At 36.8% G+C, this 23,611-nt stretch overlaps 1 protein-coding gene across 3 annotated transcripts in view; it reads left to right on the top strand.

Moving 5' to 3' along the window:
* The window catches only part of JARID2 (jumonji and AT-rich interaction domain containing 2), a 242,979-nt gene that overhangs the window by 203,516 nt on the left and 15,852 nt on the right, over window positions 1–23,611 (top strand). For all 3 annotated transcript variants that reach the window (XM_088130622.1, XM_088130623.1, XM_025169216.2), the window contains 6 exons: window positions 3,261–4,293; window positions 9,214–9,710; window positions 17,396–17,488; window positions 18,664–18,782; window positions 19,863–19,933; window positions 20,993–21,107. In XM_088130622.1, coding sequence (XP_087986748.1) covers window positions 3,261–4,293; window positions 9,214–9,710; window positions 17,396–17,488; window positions 18,664–18,782; window positions 19,863–19,933; window positions 20,993–21,107 — 1,928 coding nt within the window. The remainder of the gene's footprint in view (window positions 1–3,260; window positions 4,294–9,213; window positions 9,711–17,395; window positions 17,489–18,663; window positions 18,783–19,862; window positions 19,934–20,992; window positions 21,108–23,611) is intronic.

Here is a 23,611-nt window from a genome sequence, read left to right as displayed (position 1 = left end):
GTGTAAGCAGAAACTGCAGTGGCAGAAAAATAGCATTATTCCTCTTGAAGTACGGACAGTCAGAGGGAATTTTGTTTTCAGGAGTAGAAGTCCTCTGCCTGGCTGCATCCTGAATTCCTTCCCTACTCCTGCAGCATATTTGGGAGACAGAAGAGAACGCTAGGAAATCTTGTTGCATGAGCAAAACTGTACTCACTTAAGGCTAGATGTAGTTCAGTATTTCTAGAGAGAACTGGAAAAGGTCTGCAACAATTATATTTCACTCGGATTTTTCAATTTGTGCTTTCTACATACTAAGTTCTAAGGAACGCAAATGCTTACTAGGTTTATAAGGCTATTACTCAGGAGTCAGATGAAGGTGTCAGTGAGAAAAAAAATTGGCATTGGATATGTTTGTATATTCAAGAAAGTATATTTTTGAAAGAGTTGAGTAAGTTATGAACATTTTTCATTCTGCCTTCACTTCTAACTCTAATTAATATGATATATAATCTGGTCAAGTCTTCTGTGTCTTATTCTCATGCTACCCAATGTGTTTAATATAGTCACTTTCTTGTATCATACAGAATCTGAGATGGTGCTTTTCTGAAAGTTTGATATGGAAGTTTATGGTTCAAACCATAATGAGACTGTGGCCCCAGTACATCCAGCATAAGTGGTCTGTTTGTTCAGCATCAGAATACAGTAAAGTTTAGAGAGTAGAAAACGCAGAAGGGATTATACACTGGCCACCAAATCAAGGGATTAAGAATGGTGAAGCAGCATTTCATATCTGTATTTCTATATCAGCTTTCTGCTAAAAGGAGTCAGTTTTAATTCAAAAATCTCTTCTGGTTTTCCTCTCTCTTTTATATACTTGTGCTTCGATGTATCTGTTACATGCATATGATTTAGCAAGCATTTGAAACAAGAACACTTTATTCCTTATTGCTGATACTATTTAGGAATATCCTGGGATTGTCTTATGTGCAGGTTCTCATCATCTGAAAGCAGAATTGTTCACGCTTGAATGTTTGTTGCATTTATGTCACTGCATCAAATTTATATAGAGTTGGAAGAGACAAAAGAAGCCATCTAGTCTAGTACCCTGAATCCATTAATTTCATTTATTTTATACTATGTAAAACAGGACACTCTTTTTTTCCTTTTTTGTAACTTCATGTATGTACAGAATTGCAATTTTCTACACTAACTTCACTTGACTCTAGGATGCAGGTAGAGCAGAGACCCTTCTGTCATTCAAGGGAAAATACATAATTTCATAGAACTTTAAATACTCTTTGTCCAAGATTTTTATTTTTTTGAGCAGCCAAAATTAAAAAAAAAAAATCTTTGTGACTGAAGCCAAAGATGCCTTTTATTGCAAAGTGCTTTGCTTGCTTGCTTTGTTGAACAGTATCTTCTTCCAGTGAAAAACAAGCAAAATGCAGGATTAGCCTTCAGTTACCATGCAGGAGGGGGAAATTTGACAGACGCATAACAGCTAGCAACCTCCACATCTGTGCAATGTTCTAAATGGGAAGGACAGTTTTTGGAGGAGATTGATTCAGCTTTATAGTTTCTTGTGCCATCATTTTAAATACTTTCACACTTAGCCAAATATGCTGTTGATCAAACTGTCACTTTTAGGAAGGTACTACTGTCCAAAACTTTGCACCATTCTGCTTCCCTCCCCCCACATATCTTCAATAGCCTCTTAACATTTGCTGAGCTTCAGTAGGTAAATAATATAATTTTGCAATATTAAACTACCTCAAATCCTGCTGCTTACCATCCTCAGTTCTATTAATTTTTAGCATTAAACATTAATCAGCTATACATGTTTTAATTTTTTTAAAAAGTAACAACCAAAATTAAGGATGATATTAAGTAGAAAGAGATAGAAATTCCTTGCCTTCTCCTACAGCTGCAAATCACTTAGGGGCAAATATCATAAATGGCAATGTTAGTTTCTTTCTTTTCTTGGAATAATTATTCTAGAACTGACCTTGGCAAAGCTGGATATTGACCAAATTCTGGACAGATACAGTTAAATACTGTGAAAATTTTAACAAAAATTAATTGCAACTGATTCCCAGTGACCTCAATACTTGTAGTTAAGTATTGTAAGGCCAATTTCATGGGGCATTAATTGCTATGCTAAATTATTCCTCATGAATAAAAGTAAAACTGCTTTGATACCAAATGTGTTCAGCAACAAGAAAATAATAACAACTGCACATAGCATAACTATTGATCAAGTGTTTATTATATAATTTTAACATGTACCTCCTGAGATCATTCTAGAAGCTGGATCATTCAGAGCCAGACTAATCTCTTGGGTGCATATTAGATTATTTCCTTGTAATATTAGATATTGTATCCTTATAGTGAATGCTTATTATTATATAATTGGGTTTAAACTGTGATGGAGGATGGATGTGAAATATTTTCTTTTAAAGTTGGCATTAGCGTGCTGGTCCTTAATTCCTAGTCAGATAGTCAGACCTATTCATCTTATAGGTGGCAGATGGTAATGCAGTACATTAATATTAGAAAACAAGTATTGACTGGGAGGAGATAAGATGCATCCTGTGATGGTTGCATTTATGTATGTGATCTTGGGCAAATCCAAAATAGACCTAGATTACTGTAGATCACTTTCAGGCTTGAAAAAAATTAGGACTATCATCCTAGTTGCTATTCTTTCTGCTGCCCTGACATTCTTATCATCACTAATTTACACTTGCCTGAGCACTACATTGTTTTGGAAGTTCAGGTGCTTTTAGATGCCTCCATATACACATAAATTGCTTTTATAACAGTAGGATTTGGAAAAGGTGAAAGGAAACATGGCAGCAAGTACTATATAGTCACAGGCCCAGAATAACGTTGGACCCTTTCTAGAACCAAACCATAATATGTGCTCTCTTACATAGCCCCATTATACAGTAAAGCAGAGCTAGGAAACAGAAGCACTGCCTCATTCAGTGGGTAGTGTCAGAGGCCTAAAGATATGCATACAGTTCATGCTACTTTCTTCTATATTTTCACTTTTTCATTTATAGAAGAAGTGTCTAATTCTGCTTTCTACTAAGTGAAATCTGTGGCATAACACTGGCATGTAGAACCACTTGTTGTAACTAAGTGCATGGGTTTTTTTCCAAAGGGCTTTTAAGAGGAGTAAAGCCTTTATTGTGATCTAGTATTCACTGATTATTCTTTTTTTTTTTTCCCCCTCTCTTCTTCCTCCTGCTGTGTGATATTCCTGGATTCTCCAGGTTTCAAAGGTCAATGGTATCACTCGAATGTCAACTCTGAGTGCAAATACAGCCAGTGCCAAAAAGATGAGAGAAGTCAGACCTTCACCGTCCAAAACTGTGAAGTACACTGCAACAGTGACTAAGGGAACTGTCACATACACCAAAGCCAAGAAAGAACTGGTCAAGGAAACCAAACTAAATCACCACAAACTCAGTACACCTGTCAACCATACAATCTCAGGGAAAATGGAAAGTAGCAATGCAAAAACCCGTAAACAGGTGCTATCCCTTGGAGTGGCCAAGCCCAACAATACAGCTATTAACGGTGTCAAGGTCAATGGCAAGTTGAACCAAAAGACATGCACTAAGGAGGTAGGGAGGCAGTTGAGGGAAGGGCTGCGCAATTCAAAACGGAGGCTGGAAGAAGCAAACCATATAGACAAAATACAGTCACCGGTCAAGAAGATAAAGGGGGCCGCCAACGTGGCTGAAACCCCAAGCAAAAAAGCACCATCTGTGGAGAGGCCTTTGCTGAATGGCCATGTGAAAAAGCCTGGAAGTCAGGAAGTGCCACAGAAAAGTCTGGAAAGGAATAGGCCGAAAAGAGCTGCTACTGGGAAGAACACGCCAGGGAAACAAGCACATAGCAAAACGGAAAATGCCTCCTGTGAACATTATTCTACCTCTCAAACAGAGTCCTTGCACAAGCCACACGACTCAACAGGGAAGCACGAGAAAGGTAGCATCAAGTCTGGGTGGGCCATGATGGAAGAGATTCCTATTCTCAGGCCTTCCCCCAAGGAGTTCCATGACCCGTTGATATACATCGAGTCAGTCCGTGCTCAGGTTGAGAAGTATGGGATGTGCAGGGTGATCCCTCCTCCTGACTGGAGACCCGAGTGCAAGCTGAATGAAGAGATGCGGTTTGTGACCCAGATCCAGCACATTCACAAACTCAGCAGGCGCTGGGGGCCCAATGTGCAGCGTCTGGCCTGTATCAAGAAGCACCTCAAATCTCAGGGCATTACTATGGATGAGCTTCCACTCATAGGTGAGTTTCTTGTTCCCACAGACTTTTTGTTGCTCTTCATGGCAAGCAACCATTTTGAGCACTGATTTATTTTCAGATTAATCCCCTGTGAACACAAACCAGTGGTAGAGGGTAAGCAGTAGATGTCCATGCCATTTCGTAGGCCAAGTGCAATGCAGGGATGTTTCTCTGTTGTGACTTATTTAGAGACTTATCCCATCCTTATCACTTACAGAGCAGTTCTCTCCAAAGCAAACATACTCAAATTTCAAAAGTATTTTATCTTATGCCTGGAGAAGCAGTGTCAGACACATATGTAATGAGATAGACCTCATCTAATCCACATTTGGATTTTAGGGGGTTTCCAGGGAAGCTGTATGGATCAAGAGCATACAACTCCCCCCTCCCTCCCCAAATTTAACTGTTTTCTTTTCCTCATTCAAAAATATGCTCACTTGAAAAAGAAATTCCTTCTAATTTACCTTGGTCATTTCTTAAGAGATTTCTAGTTGAATATCTGAAACGACCATTTTCGATGCTTCCCAGGTATTTAACAACTTTTGATAACGAGTAGTTATCTATTGCAGTGTTGCAAAATGTGGATTTCATTGTCTTTTGCAACAGGTGATTAAAAGGAATAGAATCTGCACTATGTTTATTTAAGAAAATTGGTGGTGGTATACCATCTTGTCTAAGGCATATGACAACATGCTTTAAAAAGTAGTATTTGTGGAAACAGTAATTCCATCGAAAACAGCTTGTATTATTTAGAAGGTATTTTACCTTTTATTCCTAAGCAGTTCAAGAATTAATAAATGTTCTTGGCTCCTAAAAAGATTAAGCTTTAATTAGTTAGATAGGTTAACAGAAGTATAATTGGTAAGATCAAGTTTTAGGGTTTCATCCAATATGCTACTTTTATTTTCAAGAATCTAATGCTTCTGGGAATAAAAAAGAAAATATTAAATATAGCCTTTCTTTCCAGGGAATAAGAAGTAGATTTTTAAATTAATGGAAGGTTTTACTGGTAATAAATTATAATTAGGAGCTTTTGAATTAAGTGTGATTTAAGCACTTTTTTATTATCTCACAGTACATTTTTAAAAGACATTAACTTTTTTGTGAGGTACAGTCTTTGTGGATATAATCAATAGTGTGTTTTGTTAAGTGGCATCTGATAGTTACCATCTTAAGTGTTTAGTTAGTAGAATTTATTGTGCTTCTGTTAAACCCGCTCATGTGTATACTTAGTGTTACTGTGTTCAGGTGAACACTGAATCAGGAGTAGGCCACAGTTTTGAGCTGATGGACACGTTGAGAATTTTGAGAGCGTGCTGTGGCTACCACAAGCAGCCTTGTACAGTTGCCAACTGGCTACTGCAGTGGACATGGCCAGCCATGAAACCAAAAGATCTAGTGGAGGCCACTGGTATTCTTGTAAATTAAAAAAAAAAAAAAATGCTGGAGACAGGGACTTGACTTTGCAGCATGCCAGCTTCGCTGTTTTTGTTTAAATATACAGAATTTAAAAAGGAATAAAATCAGAGTGGATCAGGGAGCCTGCAGCAGCAAGGTGGAACACATGGGTCATACAGGCATCTCATTCCCTTTCTCCAGCTCTTTTAGTTTAGCATGATGAGAATGAGCTACCACGAACCTTGGATTCTTGTACATCCCCACTCTCTTTGGGTACAGTTGTGGAAAAGAAGAGAGAAATGGTTGATACCATCATAAGTTCAGTGCATGTTACCACACTTTGTGAATTCTTCACTAGTGTTTCTTAAAACAAGTTAAAATAGTCCATTTTGACACTGGTTTGTTTCTGCTTATACCAGAGCTGTAGCATAACTTTTGGATGATGTTCCCTATATCATGATGTAGTGTTGTTCACTGCAGTCAATTGAATGAAAACTTCAGCGGAAGCAGAAGCTTTTGTTTTCCTCCCTTGCAGCCTTGCTAGAGGAGGGAGGTAGATGTGTGAACCTGAGACTGGCCCACAGGTCCTCTAAGGCAGTGATTCTTAAACTGGGGATAATTTGTGCATATCCTGGGGGTAATGGAGCAATTTGTAATTGCTTGTTTGTTTGTCAAGGATCCAGTTTGGGTCTGCCACTGCCAAGATGTTTGTGTCAAAGAGAGTTGGTTTCTTTTGTGAGAGTAATGACAATATTCAAGACCAAGAAAGGGGGTAATTGGTCAGACAGTTTAAGAACCATTGCTCTAAGGCAAAGCCAACCAGCAGCGCTTAAGAGAATATCAAAGGCTAAAGAAGGAACTGCTGGCCATTTCTGGTATTGTCCTCAATGTTGTAGCAGTGCTGGGAACATGTCTTCCTGAGAATCAGACTGGTAAACTGCTGTTTGGCATTAACTCTGAATCAAGTTATTTCTGAATTCTTGTGTAGGTCTCACTTCGTCTACAGGCTTTGATTTGTAGAGAAAAGCTGTACTTGAAACAAAATTTAATTCTTTGTTATTTGTATATAACATTTATATCATAAAAGAATGCCAAGTGGGTTTGCTTTATTCAAATGCTTGCCTATCTTTTCTGGCCTGAGGACAAAAAAGTGTATCTTTCTGATTAAGGCTAATGATTAGACTGCAATACAGATTTTCCCTGTGGCGTTCATCGATTTTTTTGGTAAAAGTCCTGTTTTTCAATAAAACTATTAGCTCAAGTGTTAGTTCTATTAAAAGAAGCTTGAATTTTAAATAATTGCCAAAGAAAAGAAGTGTCAAGACAATATGTTTTGAGAAAGTGAATAGGATACCATGAAAGCAAACACTGTAATATCAAGCTTGTTGCAGAATATTTTTGAGCTCCAGCTGATATAGCTAAAGAACAGGTTTTTATGTTAATACCTTGCTTCTTTGAATTCAAGTGGCTTTTTTATGTAATTGCTTTTCACATATTTAAACATTCAGACACTATTAAAATTAATGTCTTGTTAGTATCAGCAGACTAATAATTTTTAAAAATCTTGAATATTTCCAGAGCGAATCCTGTAAATTTCCTTTGCTATATTTGTTAACTTCTGTTAACTTTAAAAGGAGTAGTAATATTCTGACAAAAACTCACATCTGGCTCTCCAGTTTGTCATGTGTTGTGCCTCCTTACCAATGAGTAAGGAAGTGAGAAACATCCCACCCCAAATAGATTTTGAATCATCCCAAATTCTTCAAAGTATTATGTGCCCCAAGCAGATATTGGAATAGACACATTACTCTCTCATTCTGTTAAAGGACACATTCACATATGATTTGTGGGTAGCCCCAAACATAATTCTGCATACACTATCTCTTAGTGGCCTGAGGACAGTATGCTTGATAGTTTCTTATACCATATGTGTGGTGGGTACAATTCTGTACCATTTCAAAAGTCTGTCTTCCTGGTATATGATTAAGGGTAGAACAAGTTGTATTGATGAGTGTGCTCCCTTAATTACTTACTCATTTCTATTTCTATTTAGTATAGTTACTATTGGCATGGGATGTCATGCTTGTTACTATGTGCTTAAACGACTTGGTCTGGATGTAATCCATTTTTATATACATTATCTGCTATTAACGTGTGGGTGTCATGTTGGATAGTGTCTTTATTAAGATACCATGTGAGATAGAATTGCTAGGAATGAATAATGTAGGAGTGCATCTTGCTCAGTCCCTGTTGCTTAGCTCCTTTCAGCAAAATGTGGTTAAACAAATCAGACAGAAAGCTGTCCTTTTTAATATTATGCATGAACCAAGAATTCTGGCTTGCTCTTCTCTTAATAAACAATTATCAGAAATTATTATTTGCTCATGACTTTGGCTTATTCAGTCTTCCTGGTTCACACATATGCCAGATAAATCACATATTGATTTGTCAAGGCTTGTTTAGCCATACCTAGTAGGAGTGACCCAACAGCTTGTCTTTCTTAATTAACATTTGCTACTTGTGATGTGTGAACTCAGCCAGTATTTTGCACAGTCAGCAGACATTTTCTGTTTTAGTTGCACATGGTCCCCATTCTTACACCTTAGAAACTGGTCTCACCCAGTTTTTTAAAATCCCCAAAGATGATCAGTTTGCTTATGTTTATATTGAAAATATGAGGTATAGCATACATTGCACTTGGTCTGTGGAATAGTAGTTAACAGTGACAACAAAACTAAATTGGACCAGTCTGTGTCATGCAGTAGGAACACTAATTCAACTACTGACATTTACAGCAGAATTTTCTATAATAGCAACTCTTCCTTCTAGCTTTTGTGGCAAGGGAAAGAAAAGTGCTATTTCAGTGTAAGCTGATGGGCATGGAGTAAAGGGGGCACAGACTTTGTTACCCATTGCACTAAGCCATAACTTGTTTAACTGTAGTGTATGGAATAAACTACAATTGGCTATATTCAAAGGTGCTGATTAAAAATCAAATAAAGCATATTTTGGTATGGTGATGTGTTCAAATACAAGCAGAGAGAAAGAGGCATATCCTATTTGAAGCAGATTCCATTCTCAATTTGGTAGATTTCTATATCAGCAGGCAGGGAAGTTGAAAATGGAAAGACAATAATAGATCCATGAAGTAATCAGAATAATGGGGGAAGGGGGCTGTTTTTATTTATTTCTGTTTGTTTTCTTTAGAAAACTAGCAAAGAAATAATACCTAATTAACATACTGTCCATATAATTATATCTGGGTTGCAACATTCTTAATTGCCCATAAAAAAACAGGCAAAGGAAAGGCTAGACTATAATCCTTCTCCCTGACCTCTGGTTTTCCACAGAGAGGTTTTGAGTTTACATGAAAATTTGCTTTCATCTACAACCTGAATTGACACTATCCAGACATATTCATGAAAATTAGGCCTGAATGAATGTGGTCTGGGTTCAATTTCCTTAACAATTTCCTGTGTTTTCCTTGTTTTTTCCTTCCTGCTTATCTGCTGCATTGACCTCTAGGAGGCTGTGAGCTAGATTTGGCCTGCTTTTTCCAGTTGATCAATGAAATGGGGGGCATGCAGCAGGTGACTGACCTCAAGAAATGGAATAAGCTGGCAGACATGCTGCGTATCCCCAAAACTGCACAGGACAGGTTAGCGAAGCTGCAGGAAGCCTATTGCCAGTATCTACTCTCCTATGATTCCCTCTCTGCTGAGGAGCACAAGAGACTGGAAAAAGAAGTCCTCCTTGAAAAGGAGATTCTAGAAAAGCGGAGGGGTCCTTTGGAAGTACATTCAGATAACAACTATGAATTCCAGTCTCTGCCCCGCTACGAGCCCAAAAACGGACTCATCAATGGCGTTGTTCATAAAAATGGCTTCCGGAACAAAGCAAAAGAAGTTGAGGTCCCTCAAAAAACAGGTAGGCGGCGACTCTTCTCTCAGGAAAAGGAGACCACAAAGGAAGAAGAAGAGGAGATTGGTGTTCTTTGTGACCTCCACAAATGTATATACAAGGTAAGTAGAAATCTTGCTGGGGTCTTGGCTAGAAAGTGCATCTCAAAATGTAAACATTTTTTCACTTTTCATATTTTCACTTACTGTGCCAGCTCTGATTTAGTGCAAACAGTGGTTTGGAATGCTTATTTTGCCTGTCGCTGAGCACATCATCCATTTGCAAAGGAATGTTGACTCCTCCACTCAGTTTGATTTGGCAGCCTTCCCACTATATTAAGCATCTGGCACCACCACATGCTGTGTAATTGTTAGCAAGGTTGGATTGAGTGAGTATGTTGAAATGTTAAGGGAGGAAGAAATACATTGTTTTGTTATGTTGGTGCTTGTGTCCAGCACTCACTGCTTTTCCATCACTGCTCTTTATCCCATCACTATGAACTGATAATTAGGTGCTGCCTGGAAGACTGCAGAGGCACAAGTCAGTGATTTTATTCAGAGCAATAGCCATTTTCAAGAACTGAGATCTGTATAGATACTCCTACACTAAATATCATTTATGTTTGTATTAGTCAGATTTATATCCCATTCTTTTCGCACAGGGATCCAGACAGTGTATATGGAATTAGTATCATTTTATCTTTGCCATCTCTGTCACTATGAAAGAGGTGTGAGACCTTGTCTTGTCTTAAGTTTTAGTTGGGGAATAAGCTTGACTTTCCTGCATCCAATTAACATAGTCTAGTGCAAATCTTTTCAATCTGATGCCAAAGAGCATGCTGGCTGGGCATTCTGGGAGTTCTGGTCCAGGCACATCTTGCAGTTTCTTAGTTGGGGAAATGCTCTAGAGAGCCAGTTAACCATCTTGGCTAATATATTTTCATGCCTATTATTATCTGAGATGAGGGTTATGGTGGCTGAGTATTGTCCTTAGAAATGCCCAGGTTCTTAGAAGAATCTGTCTCCCCATCTTTAGATAATTCATGATTTAGTTTTAACCCTAAATAGCACATTAAAATACATATTTTATAACCACTTCAAACTCATATCCATATTCAGGCTTTCATTTGGTTGATACAGTTGCAATATATTGGCCTACAAAACATGTAGTCCTGGGTTGTCTTATCAATGCCTTCCTTCTGACACAGTACAGAAGTTCAGCACAGAAATAGGCTGTGGTGTTGGGGGATATCCTGCCATCTGCAACTCTCCCTGTGACAAGTAATCCTTTTTCCATAACAGTAGTTTGGTGTGGTTTGAGGCTGATTACATTTTAAGAGCCCTATCATCAAATCATAGCTAAAACTACCTGTTACAGGGTCATCATCTTTTCATATTTATATAGCACAATAAACATGTAGTGGAATGTTGTAAGATTAAATTTGAGTTTGAGGATGCTTGTTTCTAGGGCAACCAGGGAAAAAACTTGGAACGGCTATTCCATTTTTTCCTCCTTGCCAAAAAAAAACAGGACTAGGCTACAAATGAAGACAACATCATCTAGATCCCCTGAAAATTGACTGTACCAGGGTGATGATAGCATAAAAACCTCATTTGGAAGCACCCTAGTGAACAAAGTAGGAAAATGATCCCCTGACTGCACACAATAAGCAGCATTCTTTGTTTCAGGGCTCCAAATCTTGGGGGACATGGTCAAATTTCACAGTTGTAGAGCATATAATTGGCACTCATAGAATATGACCACTATGGAAGGCATGCCCATTCATAAAATGGTTACTACAGTAACCATGCTCACAGAACACTCATTTATTGGAAAGCAAACTGGTAGAATTACTTTCTCCCATCTTTTCTAATCTTCCAGATACTCTCCATTAGCTCCTATATTACCTTTGTCTTGTTTTGATACTATGCACATTTACAAACCAAGCATTAGGTTGTAGCCAAGTTACCCTTTTATGTTCTAGGAATGTCCATTTGGTCTGCGTATAATTCAGGAGTATTCTGGGAAATAATGACACTAAAGACTGATGGCTTCCTTTACGTCATGCCAACTTTCTTTTACTTTTGTTTAAGTTTTTAAAGTTATTTTAAATTTAAAAGTTCTTTCAGAAGGGAGTTAGCATATGCCACGTTTAGGTCTCCAGTTTTATGTTACTTGCACATGTTTATTAGACTTGGCCTCTTTAATTTGTGATGCCTCTTCTGCCTGCCAAGCAGTGTTTGTTCCCTTTAAGATATTTTATCTTATGGATTCCTTTTCCATAGTATTACATTTTTAGTCACATCCAATTTGACAGCATAGTTTATATTCCATCTCATTAAAGGCTGTGATCGACTCTTCGAAAATATGTTGTTTGCTGCTCCAGCTGCAAAAGTTGTTACTGTCAGCCAAAATACATAGGCACTAACTAATTCAATAACTTGAGTCAGTCTCATACACCTGGCTCTGTTAGCTCTATTAAAATATCTACAGCTTCCTTTTTTTATTGTTCTGCTAAACTTAGTTACCAAAATAAAGTGAACTAAGTATAAAACTAAATAACAATGGCTGGATCTTTTTGCACATTAACCTTCAAGTTAACCTCATTTAATCCATTTTTTTTTTTAATATTGCTGCATGAGATTGTGCAGCAGATCATGATCTAGCTACATGCCTATGAAAAGAGAATGCCAGACAAGAGGAAATTCATTCTAATATGTATGGATGTTTTGCTACTTTTCTTAAAGGCATTGCTTTTCTGCAATTTATGTAAGTAAAGGTACACTTAATCCACCCTGAATAGAAAAAGAAATGGATATTTGGAAGAGCCATGATCATAGGCATGTGTTTAATACCAAAGAGTCCATCACTGCAAGCTGGTCAAATAGAGATTTAAATTATGTTTTAGTGCTATATGCATTAACCTCAAGAACTTCAACCATTCCTCACTGTGCATCAGAATGTAGTTTGTTTTATCTGAAGTGACCTAGTGTAGTTTCTGCTTGCCTTGCAAAGCAGGATTAGAAACATAGATGAAATCATGGTTAATTCTGGTTTACAGAGCAAGTACAGGTCATAGTTTTTTAGCTCAGACAAATGACAAGTTTTAAACTACAAACCAGGGAAAATAGCTTATGAGCTCTGTGATCCTTAAAGCCAAGTTCACATAGCATTTAGAATGTATCTGAATTCAGGATCTGTGAGCAGAAAATGATCAGATGGGAATTTTGGATTTTTGTTTAAGAAATCCTTTAAATATCCAAACAGTTGTTTTGAGATAGAACCAAGAAGCAAAGTAATATTTTCATATATACTGCATTTTTTTCTATTTAAGATCAAAGTGACATTGTGATATAAATTTTAGGCAAAAATTGGAATGTGAGAAGGGTAAGAGAAAGCTTTCACTGGAGATTTCTTTATGTCAAGTGAAAAATCTAATTATTTTTGTTGTAAGGACTTCTGATATAGGGCATCTGTCCCTAAAGGTTACCTGTTGTTAAAAATAGATTCTGCTTTCAATTGCTTGGCAAAAATTGACAAGCAAGTATTTAAAATCTGCTGGTATTAGTTTTATAGTTTTGGTAAGCCCCAAATTACAGACACAAATTGGATAGCTGAGAAATAGCACTTTCAAGGCTTTTTTTTTTTTTAAACTGGCCCAATAAATATTTCACCTAATTGTTCCTTTTATTTACAATCATGAAACTCTGAGATTTAAGGATTTTATAGCCTCTTTTCCTGTGATGGGCACCTTTAATCTTTTGTAATAACCAATTACCTTGCTTTCTTTTCCTCTTTTTAAGGAGCAGGGGTCTTTTTTAGAGTAAGTACTCCAAGCTAGATTTTTGGCTAGGAAAAATATTTTGAGCAGTGTTTCTACTCTGCATGTATCTCCTAGCTAGCCAGTAGTATGTAGCCCTGCAAGGTAATTTGAAGATTAGAGGCCCCAGTATTCTTCAGGTAAAACTGAGTTGTGGTTGCACTTGTGGCATGGCGGTCAAAATATGCCAACATTGACTAGTGCTGTCCTTAGAGTTACCAGGGAATATTGCAGGTGGCATGGATGGTACTGCACCTTCTTTAACTTATTTTAAAAAATAGTAGATGAAAGTCTAGATTGATTAAAGCCATTATGGGCAGTGGAGTTGAGTATCGGCCCATCTAGTGATGACAGTGAAATCTGGAAGATGGCAATTTGAAATGTAAGAGAAACATATGATACGGACCTTGAAGTAACAAATCAAATGAATGAAAGAAAAATAGATATGTTATGTATGTGAAAGTGGAAGGATGTAATAGATGTGAATGAAGATAGTCTAAGCTTGTGGAATTGATAAACACATGCAGGGAAATGAAGGTATAGGTTTAGTTCTGAACGAAAATGTATGTTCAATGGTATGAATTGGTGTCATCTAGGTTGTTGTGGGTGTATATGAAAATAGGAACCCATAGATTCTCTTTTTGTCTTTGTCCAATGGTGTTCTAAGTGGTTCTTCTGGCATTCATCTGCCAAAAATCCTCAGTAAACCAAGGAGCACACCGAGATAGACAGATGGGGCAACTTGGGAGTAATAACTTCAAAGATTCTGGCCCCCTCAGACTCCAAAGCTCAATCAGATGTTGAGCAACACTGCCTTCCAGCTCACGGGAAATCCCCAAGCAGTTGGAGAATTCATTTATTTAATCAGGCAATCATCTTATAAGCCATCACAATTACAACTCTAGGCATCTTACAGAATGTAAATAATTAGGGCTAAAACAATAATAGGAAATGATTTAGGGTGAAACTGAACTGAGGGAATGCAAAGGACTATTTCAGAGATTTGTATAGGAATTATAGTTACTTGCCAAAGAGTAGAATGGAAAGGAGTGTTATAAATAAATAAATATTAGTATCCAAGGGAAAAAAATGATCAAAAGGAAGTCTTAAATGCTGTGAGAATGTTGAAAAATAGTAAAGTTGTAGGTAAGGATTGTGTGGATAGAGAAAAGTTAAAATATAGATGAGGTATCCTTATGGAGTGGCTGTTCAATTAGTTTAAATTAATTAAACTCTGATGATTGGAAGAATGACCCCCTTTACAAAGGGAAAGATAGGAAGAACAAATGTAAAAATTGGAGGAGGGGGTAATTTGTTAAGTGTGCCTGAGAAAATGTTTGGCAGAATTACGATTATAAGGGTGCAAGAGGAGATAATGAGCAAGATTTGCAGCATGGCTTTGTGCCAGGAAGATATGTAGATTAGGCTTTTGCTCTTCAGCAGTTCATTGAGTAATATATGAATATGAGAAAGAAAGCTTATTTGTTGATTTAGGGAATGCATATGATCAACAGAAGAGGTGTGAGCTATAGTTGGTGTTGAAGGTTGGCTGCTGAATGCAATAAGAATGGTATGTAATGGAAGGTAACACATGTGTGAAAATCAGTGGAATGCCTAGCGAATGATTCACCATTGAACAGGGAGTATGACAAGAATGTGTGATGCCTCCTTAGTAGTTCAGTATATTTATGGATAAATACATATGGAATGCTTGTGGTACAGTTAGAACAGTATTGGTTTGGGACATGAACGTGCATGCATTTTTATATGCATATGAATTTTTTTGGCTGAGAACCAAAATGATTTGCAGCAAATCTTAAATTGTATGATCATACAATTAATGTATCAAAGACACCCCACATAATGTTGTTTACCCTGAAATGAAATGGTATTAATGGGTTTTATGTGTGGTTGTTTTTTGTATAAGCACATCCTATAAAATAAGTAGAAAAATATAAATAGATTGAATTGATTAATTTAAGCTGTTTGTAGATAGAATTCTGTTAAGCCACGCACTCTGTGTTTCCATCCATGCTATATACCAGCTGAGAAAACTTCGAGTTCCACAATCCAGCCAGGTGCTAAAAACTAGGAAAAGATGGTTGCAGAGTTGTATTACACCTGAAAACATTTTTAGTCCATACACTCCCATTAGAATCTTGAAAATGTGTGTCATTAAAATAAATGAAAACCTGTTGTGGGAGAATAATTCACATTTTAAAATGTTACCACTATCTTGATCCTCTATCTTTATAAAGACATAATGCATTATACAATAAGTAGGTGCCCTTTCAATATATTGCACTACAAGTCCCATCATCCCTTACCATTGACAAGGGGCATTGTGTCTAAAGCATCTAGATAACACTAGATTCAGAAACCTTGGCATATTGGCATATTCCCACTACTGAGCTGAAAGCCATGCATCAGCCTCTCCAATTGGATGCCCTCCACATACTTGGAGATCAGTTTCCATAAGTCCTAGTCATGCTGGCTGAGAATTATGGGAAATTGACATAGTTGTATTCCAGTTGAAAGCAAATTTTGCAACAATAGCTAAATGACGGAGAAAAGTCACAGCTGTGCAATCATGATGCATTCTTGGTTCATAATGTGGAAGTTTTTGTAACATTCCTTTATTGTTTATTATTTCTAATGGAAATAATTTGAGTTCGGTTTTGCAATATATTAGTGAGATATGGCTGAATACTGAATCTGTTGTTCTTATTTTTAATTTGGTTTTGAATCTCTAGCTTTGTACGTCTGGCATGATTTCAGAATTTATCTGGTAGAAGGAAATTTATCTAACTTTCTACCTTGCCTGCAATAATTCCCTGAAACCAACACCTGTCAGTACATTTCTGAAGAAGTCTTCATTGTGCTTTCCAGAACCAATATGAATTGGCAGTTACCAATCAACTTTTGGGGGGGGAAAAGTTGCTATTATTTTTCTTTCCTTGCTTGCATCAGCTTCTTGAAACAACATATAGCATAAAATATACAGTAGCTTTTGGGAACACAAAAAGTTCTGGTCAAGACTTTTACTGTGCCATCACCCTGGTTCATTCACAGAACTGGGAGTGGGGAGCAGTATCCAGAAAATGCTGTCTTCTCTATTTTTCTATCACTTTTCCCATTTTTCTTTAAATAAGTAATATTATACAATAATATTACTACTGTATATAATTATATAATAATATAGCTAAAGTGCTCTGGGACTTTAGAATTCAAACAGACAAGCACTGTCACATAACACCCCAAATTGTTGATAAGAAAGACAAAAAAGTCTAGATAGTGGACATTGCAATACTTGGAGACAGCAGAATAGAAAAAAAGAACTGGAGAAAATCACAAAATACAAAGAACTGCAAATAGAAGTAGAATGATTGTAGCAAAAGAAAGCAGAAATAGTTCCAATAGTAATAGGTGCCTTGGGTGCAATCCCAAAACATCTGGAGCACCACTTGAACACCATCAGCATTGACAAAATCACCATCAGTTAGTTGCAAAATGCAGTTTTACTTGGAACAGCTTACATCCTGCGACGATTCCTTTAACACCATCAAACAACAACAACTGCCTATCACAGGGCCTTGGGAAAGACTCGATAGGTGGATAAAAATGCCACATCCAGTCTAAACATCTGGCTGACTATGCAACTAATAATAATGGAGAAGGAGAATCATCTGTTAAGGAGAGAAAGTTGAGATGCATGTCAGCATTTTTCAGATCGGTTAGAATCTGTGGTACCACTGGCTATTGAAAAACAATCCACAGCCCGACCAGTTTGCCAACTGCCTATGAAATAGAGGGGGGGACTCAATAGATGGAAATACAAGAAATGTGCAACAACACTCTTGGTGGCAAAATAAATTTTCTTTTCCAAATCATGTATTTTTTCTATTTCTGGTATTTAATTGCATTATGATATTTGGGGGGGGGAAATGTAGGATCATAATTCTTCCCTTTTTTGCTCTTATTTCATAGGGAAGGTCTGTTTCTTTAACAACTTTTTACCGAACAGCAAGAAACGTCATGAGCATGTGCTTCAGCAAAGACCCCACAGCAGCAGAAATAGAGGTGAGAGATGCCAATATTAAATCCTGTCTTTATTCTGGACTCAAATGCTTTTTCCCCTTCATATGAAAAGTCCTCAGCATCTAACAAGTAACGTCAACCATGCTTTTATATGGAAAGTTATATCAACTGGATGCAGGCAGGCAGGAAGGAAATGATACAATCTTGGTCATCATGAATGCAGTGTATTATGTAATTTTAACTGTAGGGTTGCTTTAAAGACAAGTGAAAATATTGCTAGGTTTAAGAATAAAGGAGAAGTATTAACTAGAAAAAAGGAGGCAGATCTTAAAATACAAATGAGGAACTATCATCCTATAGATGGTTGAATTATAACTTGTAGCATTCTCAGCATCTGATTGAGGCTGTTTGGAGCTGCAGACTCACAGATTCTTATTCCTGCATTAAAATGCATTAAAAGGCATTCTGAAGGGGAAAAGGGAATGTGCCAGCCTGTGTTTAAGGAAAAGAATGTTTAGGACAAAAGAATATTCACAATCTGTCTTAGTATCAGCCAGAAGGGGTGGTGATGGTAAGATGGTCTTTCCCAATATGGACCCCTCAAATTCCTTGAAACTCCTTACAATCCCCATAATTTCAGATAGCATGCATGTGAAAGTCACCACATCCTAAGGTTAGATTCTGAACAGTTTCCTTTGCTGGTGGCTGTACCTGGAAGAGTCTAGTTCATCCACTAACATATGGCCAAGGATGATTGACCTTACGTAAAAAAGAGTAAGTAATGTTCAGAAAAGACTCCAGTTGATTCACTGTCTATCAGTTCTAAGTAGTTATGGTAATTCTTCCTCTTTTTACATCAGCTTTCCACAATCTTGCTGGAACTACAACTTCCAGAATTTTCAATTTTCCAATTTAGCTGAAAGACCCCAGGCTGTAGCAGGGTGTTCTCTATTCTTCTGCTTTAATATTACAGGAATGCATACTTTCCAAAGGCCTTTATTATTATACTGCCAACAAAGAACATTTTGTCTGTTAGAAGACTGAGATCAGAAAGATAATAAGGACTTTTTTTTGTTTTTAACAAATCTACAGCATGTTCATTTGCTAAAGAAAGGGCTGTTTCTAAGAAAATGGCAGGGAACATGTTTGAGATACTATGTTTGGCCATAATTTTAAACATCTATTAAAACTGGGTAGTTTTTTTTCCCCCCTTATAGCAAGAATACTGGAGACTAGTAGAACAGAAGGACTGCCATGTAGCAGTGCACTGTGGGAAAGTGGACACCAATACCCATGGCAGTGGCTTCCCTGTGGGAAAATCAGAACCTTTTTCAAGGTAATATATGGCAACATTATCTAGAATTCTGCTTGATTTTTGCATCTGCTCTGGCCAGTACAACAGTAGGTCCTAACTGTTTTATTGAGATACTACTCAATTTGATCCATGTGATGTGCTGTGCGTTGATAGCTATAAAGCCCCAAGTGAGAAGCATATAATTTCAGCTCAAAATCTTTTGTGAGAGCCATAAAATTGCACATGCTTGTACTACAGTTAAATATTTTGACTTCTCAAGATCAAAAGATTTAAAAGGCAACATACATTTCAATTACTGCCAGAATGGATTCTTTCAATCCTTTTTGTGGGTGGGGAGGTGGAGGGTTGGTTGGTTGGCTGATTATATAGAAAAGCTGAATGGCTTTCTTATGTTGTGTACTGAATTCATTTACTCCCTCTGCTAGGTTACTTTATTCGTTTCCCAAACATGGTATTGTTATGTCAGTGTGCTTAAATTTGAATTGCACCCTGTTTTGGATGAAAATATACAGTTAGCCATTAATTCCTGGCTTCCTTCTTTCAAAGTAGCCATGAAAGCATTATAGTAGCCTCCCTTTACATGGAGCCATCTAATTGAATTAAAACTACAACTCTCAGAATTCCCAACCAGCATATAGTCTGTCATCAGAGAGTAATTCTAGTCACCAATAAATTATTGCATATTTAGTTCATTTGTTTTTCTACATTGGGAACAGGACATCACACAGACTATTAAAATGAATAAAGTAGTTGTGCTGGTGTTTTTAATTTAATTATTGAAGTCTATAAAAATAAATGTTTTCAGAAAGTTAACCAAGAAATCTCAATTTCTTGTTGGTTGTTTTAGTTCTTCAAAAAAATTAGCCATACCACTGAAAATGGATGCAAGATTTTTGATCAATCATACAGAAAACTGTTTGTACTTAGACTTTTCTGTGCAAGGAAGAGGACTGTTTTTTTCTTTACAAAGAAGAGGCTCACTACCAGAAGCTGAACATTTGGGCATGGGCTTTAACATATTCTTCAGAGGGCTATGTCAGCTCTTTTTCAGTTGGCATTTAATATTTGCTTACGGTTGTCTATATTACTTAATTTGCACAGGCATGGGTGGAACCTAACAGTCCTTCCTAATAACACAGGATCCATCCTGCGACATCTTGGTGCTGTGCCTGGTAAGAGGACGTACTTTCTCCATACTTACAGCTGTGGCACTCAGAAAGATATTGAATAAACCACATTTTCGCCACTTCCCTGGAACCAGGCATCTATAAATGCTGTTTAAAAATGAATTAACATTCAGTAAACTTTCTATCATGGCAGCATTTAAACTGCTTGTAATTCTGCTATCCATTGACCCTTCAGTCTGTTCAGCGCAGATGGACATACTTCTTTCCAAGTGAGGCTGCTAAGATTTCCGTTGTCCGTTACAACAATCATGCCACAGTTCAATTCAGTTTCTTGTATTATAAAAAGGAAAATGAAACTGAAGTGGAGGCTAAACATATAATTCAGATCATGTACTCATTGACTTCTTCAAATCTGTTGTAACCTGTTCATTACTATTCAATAAATTTGTGGTAAGATTTTTGTTGTTATTGTTATTCTTTATGAAAATCTTTGGTGATTTCTACTCTACAAAGGCAGGTTGAGACAGTTGTCAAAGCTGATAGTTATATGATGTTGCTATTATCATTTATTTTCACTATCATCTCCAGTCAAAAAAAGCTTTGCCATTTTCTCATGCACTTTCAGTAGTGCTGCTGCATCTACCAGTGGAGATAATTATGGGATGAATATGTATATCTATCACCCATCTTCAGCTTCCTCAGAGGAAGGAAATACTGTTTTCTTCCAGACTTTGATCATGAGCAGTACGTGTTTTTGGTAGAGGCATTCTTTAGCTCTTAATACACACTTTTGCAAAAGCTAAATTAATATTCACATATAAAGCTATGTGAGCTGATTTGTTAAGATACTGTTGTGTGTTAACATCAGGACCAGGGATCAAAAAATTATTCAACCAATCAGATTAAGGACATGTTCATTTTTGTGAAATCTGTCATTTCTCCCCCCTCCCCCCAATTTCTGGTAAGATCTAAATTTTCAGGTGACAATATGTTACATATGGCTTTCAATATACCTTTAACAATTCTCATTTTTTAAAAAAGACTATTAAGTTATGAAATTTGGCATTAACCATGTTTTCTTCTAATCTAATTTTGGTGATTTAGGAGTGACAATTCCTTGGCTAAACATTGGCATGGTCTTTTCTACCTCATGCTGGTCTCGAGACCAAAATCACCTTCCATATATTGACTACTTACACACTGGTGCTGATTGCATTTGGTAAGTAATTCTTATATGTGCCTCTTTGTTCCTCTGCCCTTGCTTCTGTTGGGGATATGCAGACTTTGTCTGAAGGAATCAAGTAAGCTGTGATTTATTCTAAAAATACACATTAGGGGCAGTCTCTTTTATTAGACCAGCTCAAGGAAGGTCACAAAATGGTATACAGGCTTTTGGATACCCAAGAATTCTTCATCAGGCAAGATAATAAAGCAAGATGGCGTCATGAGACTGGGAGAGGGGTAAGGGAGGTACCAAGATTAAATGACTCCAGGATTGTGGCATTTGTGATGGAGTTGCCACAGGTTTTTGTTCATTTTAGCATCATCCTGATTTCCTACATACAGCACTGCAAAAGGGAAGGGGAAGAGAAATGTTGCTGATGCTCAAGCCATGGGTCTGCATTTGGCCATAGTCTTGATGGAACCTAGGAAGAGACTGCAGCTGTACCTGACCTGGCTTCAGGCTGCACTAGAAAAATACAGCGATTGAAGGGATTAAATTCAAGTGTTAAATTCAATTGTTAACAAGGGTGATCAGTTCCTTCCTTTTGTTACTTAACATTTATGGCTCTCCCAACCTGCCCAACTATAATATCTTACCATTAATATATTATCTCCCTGTGAGTTCTAATCAAGTATTTTGTCATGTTTTTTCTAAAACTGAAAGTTTATGCTATGAATCATTCTGTTTAGAATTTCAAGGCAGGACCCGATAATGTTAAAAATTAGCACTGTAAAATATCTTAGTAAGTATAACACAGATAAGTAAAATCCTAAGGTGAACAAAATGTTTTAACCTGGCACTCCAAATGATTATTATTTTTCTGGGTGAGAAAGGCATTTCATAGAGTTGCATTAGGATTGAGATTTTAGGTTTTCTCCAACTTAACTGCTATAATGTATTTTAAAATATCCAAGCAAAAGGCAGAGTGACATCTGTTGCAGCACAGTTAAAATTTTACCTCCTAATAAAGTAGGGAAGTGAGTTTAGTACAGTCTTATTGTTGACGTTTAGTCAGTTCCAAATGGTTCAAATGCTTTGAAATTAAGCTCAGAAAGGGATTAAGAAATTGAGAATCTTTTCAGTCTGCGTTTTCTGGCATAACAGGTCTAACAGTCCCACGGTATCAGGAAAGGTTTCTTCTTATTCAAGCAAGAAATAGCTCATTCTCATTTCCATTAGTGGTCCTCTTGACCCCTTTAAAATGTGCTTCTTAAGTAGTTTTTAAATGGTTGGGGTGGGGGGAGTTACTGATAGAATGGAAGTTGGTGAAACATAACCCCAATTCATGGATTTTTTTTGATCCTCTTGCAAAATCAGGTTTTATTCTAGCCATTTGAAGCTAAATGGAAAATTTAAAAAACCTATTTTTTAAAAAAAAACTTTCCTGCCTGGTTCTATAGGAAAAAAAAGTCTTCCTCAAAGACGCATTCACATTGAACTTTTTAGTGCTTCTTACTAGCCTAATGTACAAGGTATGTGTATTACTATTGCAATATAATAATTGGGAAAGTGAAAGAGGGTGGCTTGCTCAAGTAATTAATAACCAGCGTGAGACTTAAACTGGGGGCTCTTGTTTTGAAAAGCTGTTTGCAGAGACAGTTTAAAGACCAGGGTCCACAGCTGGGCTTGGCCATGAAGAATCTGTCACAGTTCATTTTTTAAAAATGGTTGGAAATGTAACAATTGGCTTGGATCGATTTCCTGTATTTGGTGGCAATATTGCAAAGCTCAACAGTTTTGGAAAATGATTTATAATAGAATGAAACAAATTCTAAAGGCTGAATTTCTTTTCCAACCTGCTATTTTTTTTTAAATTAAGCATTATTAAACCTTATATCCCCACAAAGTACATCAAAGTAGCTTTGTCCATGGTAACTGCTGCAAGAATACCTTGCATTTCTTACTGGAAAGTATGTACAGTTCTTTCTGCAGCAGAATGGCTAATTAAGTTGTAGGAGTATGCCTTATTGTCCAAAATAACATTTCAGAAGTAAAACTGACACTATTTAATTCAACTTGGAAACCAGTTTTTTTATTATCATTATTATTATAATCCCATATATAAACTTGTACCAGATCTGAAACTTGGATTTCTCTTAACATAAAGTCTTAATATTCTAACTTCAGTTATTTAATCAATTAAATAAGGATAGGTTTTTCACTGTTCAGGCAGAAATTACTGTAATTCTTTATCTTATGATTTATACTGTGCTAATTATTGCTGCTGATATTTGTATATGGATTTTAACAATGAGTTGCAGATTTTAAAAAGATATGAGATAGTCAGTTATGTAAAATTAATGAAATATTGAAAATTCTTACCTAAAAAAAATCTGTCTTTGCATACAGAGGCATGCTGACTGCAGATTCATAAGGGGTAGGTTCAAGCAAAGTCCCGCCCCCCCTTTCTATGTGCTGTTCAGCTGATAAAACCTTTTTACGCTCTATCTTGGGCAACATATTACTTGGTATTTAGTGTCATGAAGTAGTGTTACTAA

Source organism: Python bivittatus, unplaced genomic scaffold (assembly GCF_059951505.1).
Source record: "Python bivittatus isolate LINGU-HERP-01145 unplaced genomic scaffold, Pbiv_v1 ctg000840_np1212, whole genome shotgun sequence".
Lineage (NCBI taxonomy): Eukaryota > Metazoa > Chordata > Lepidosauria > Squamata > Pythonidae > Python > Python bivittatus.
The sequence above is the reverse complement of the archived record's forward strand: the minus strand, read 5'-3'. Positions and strand labels throughout refer to the sequence as shown.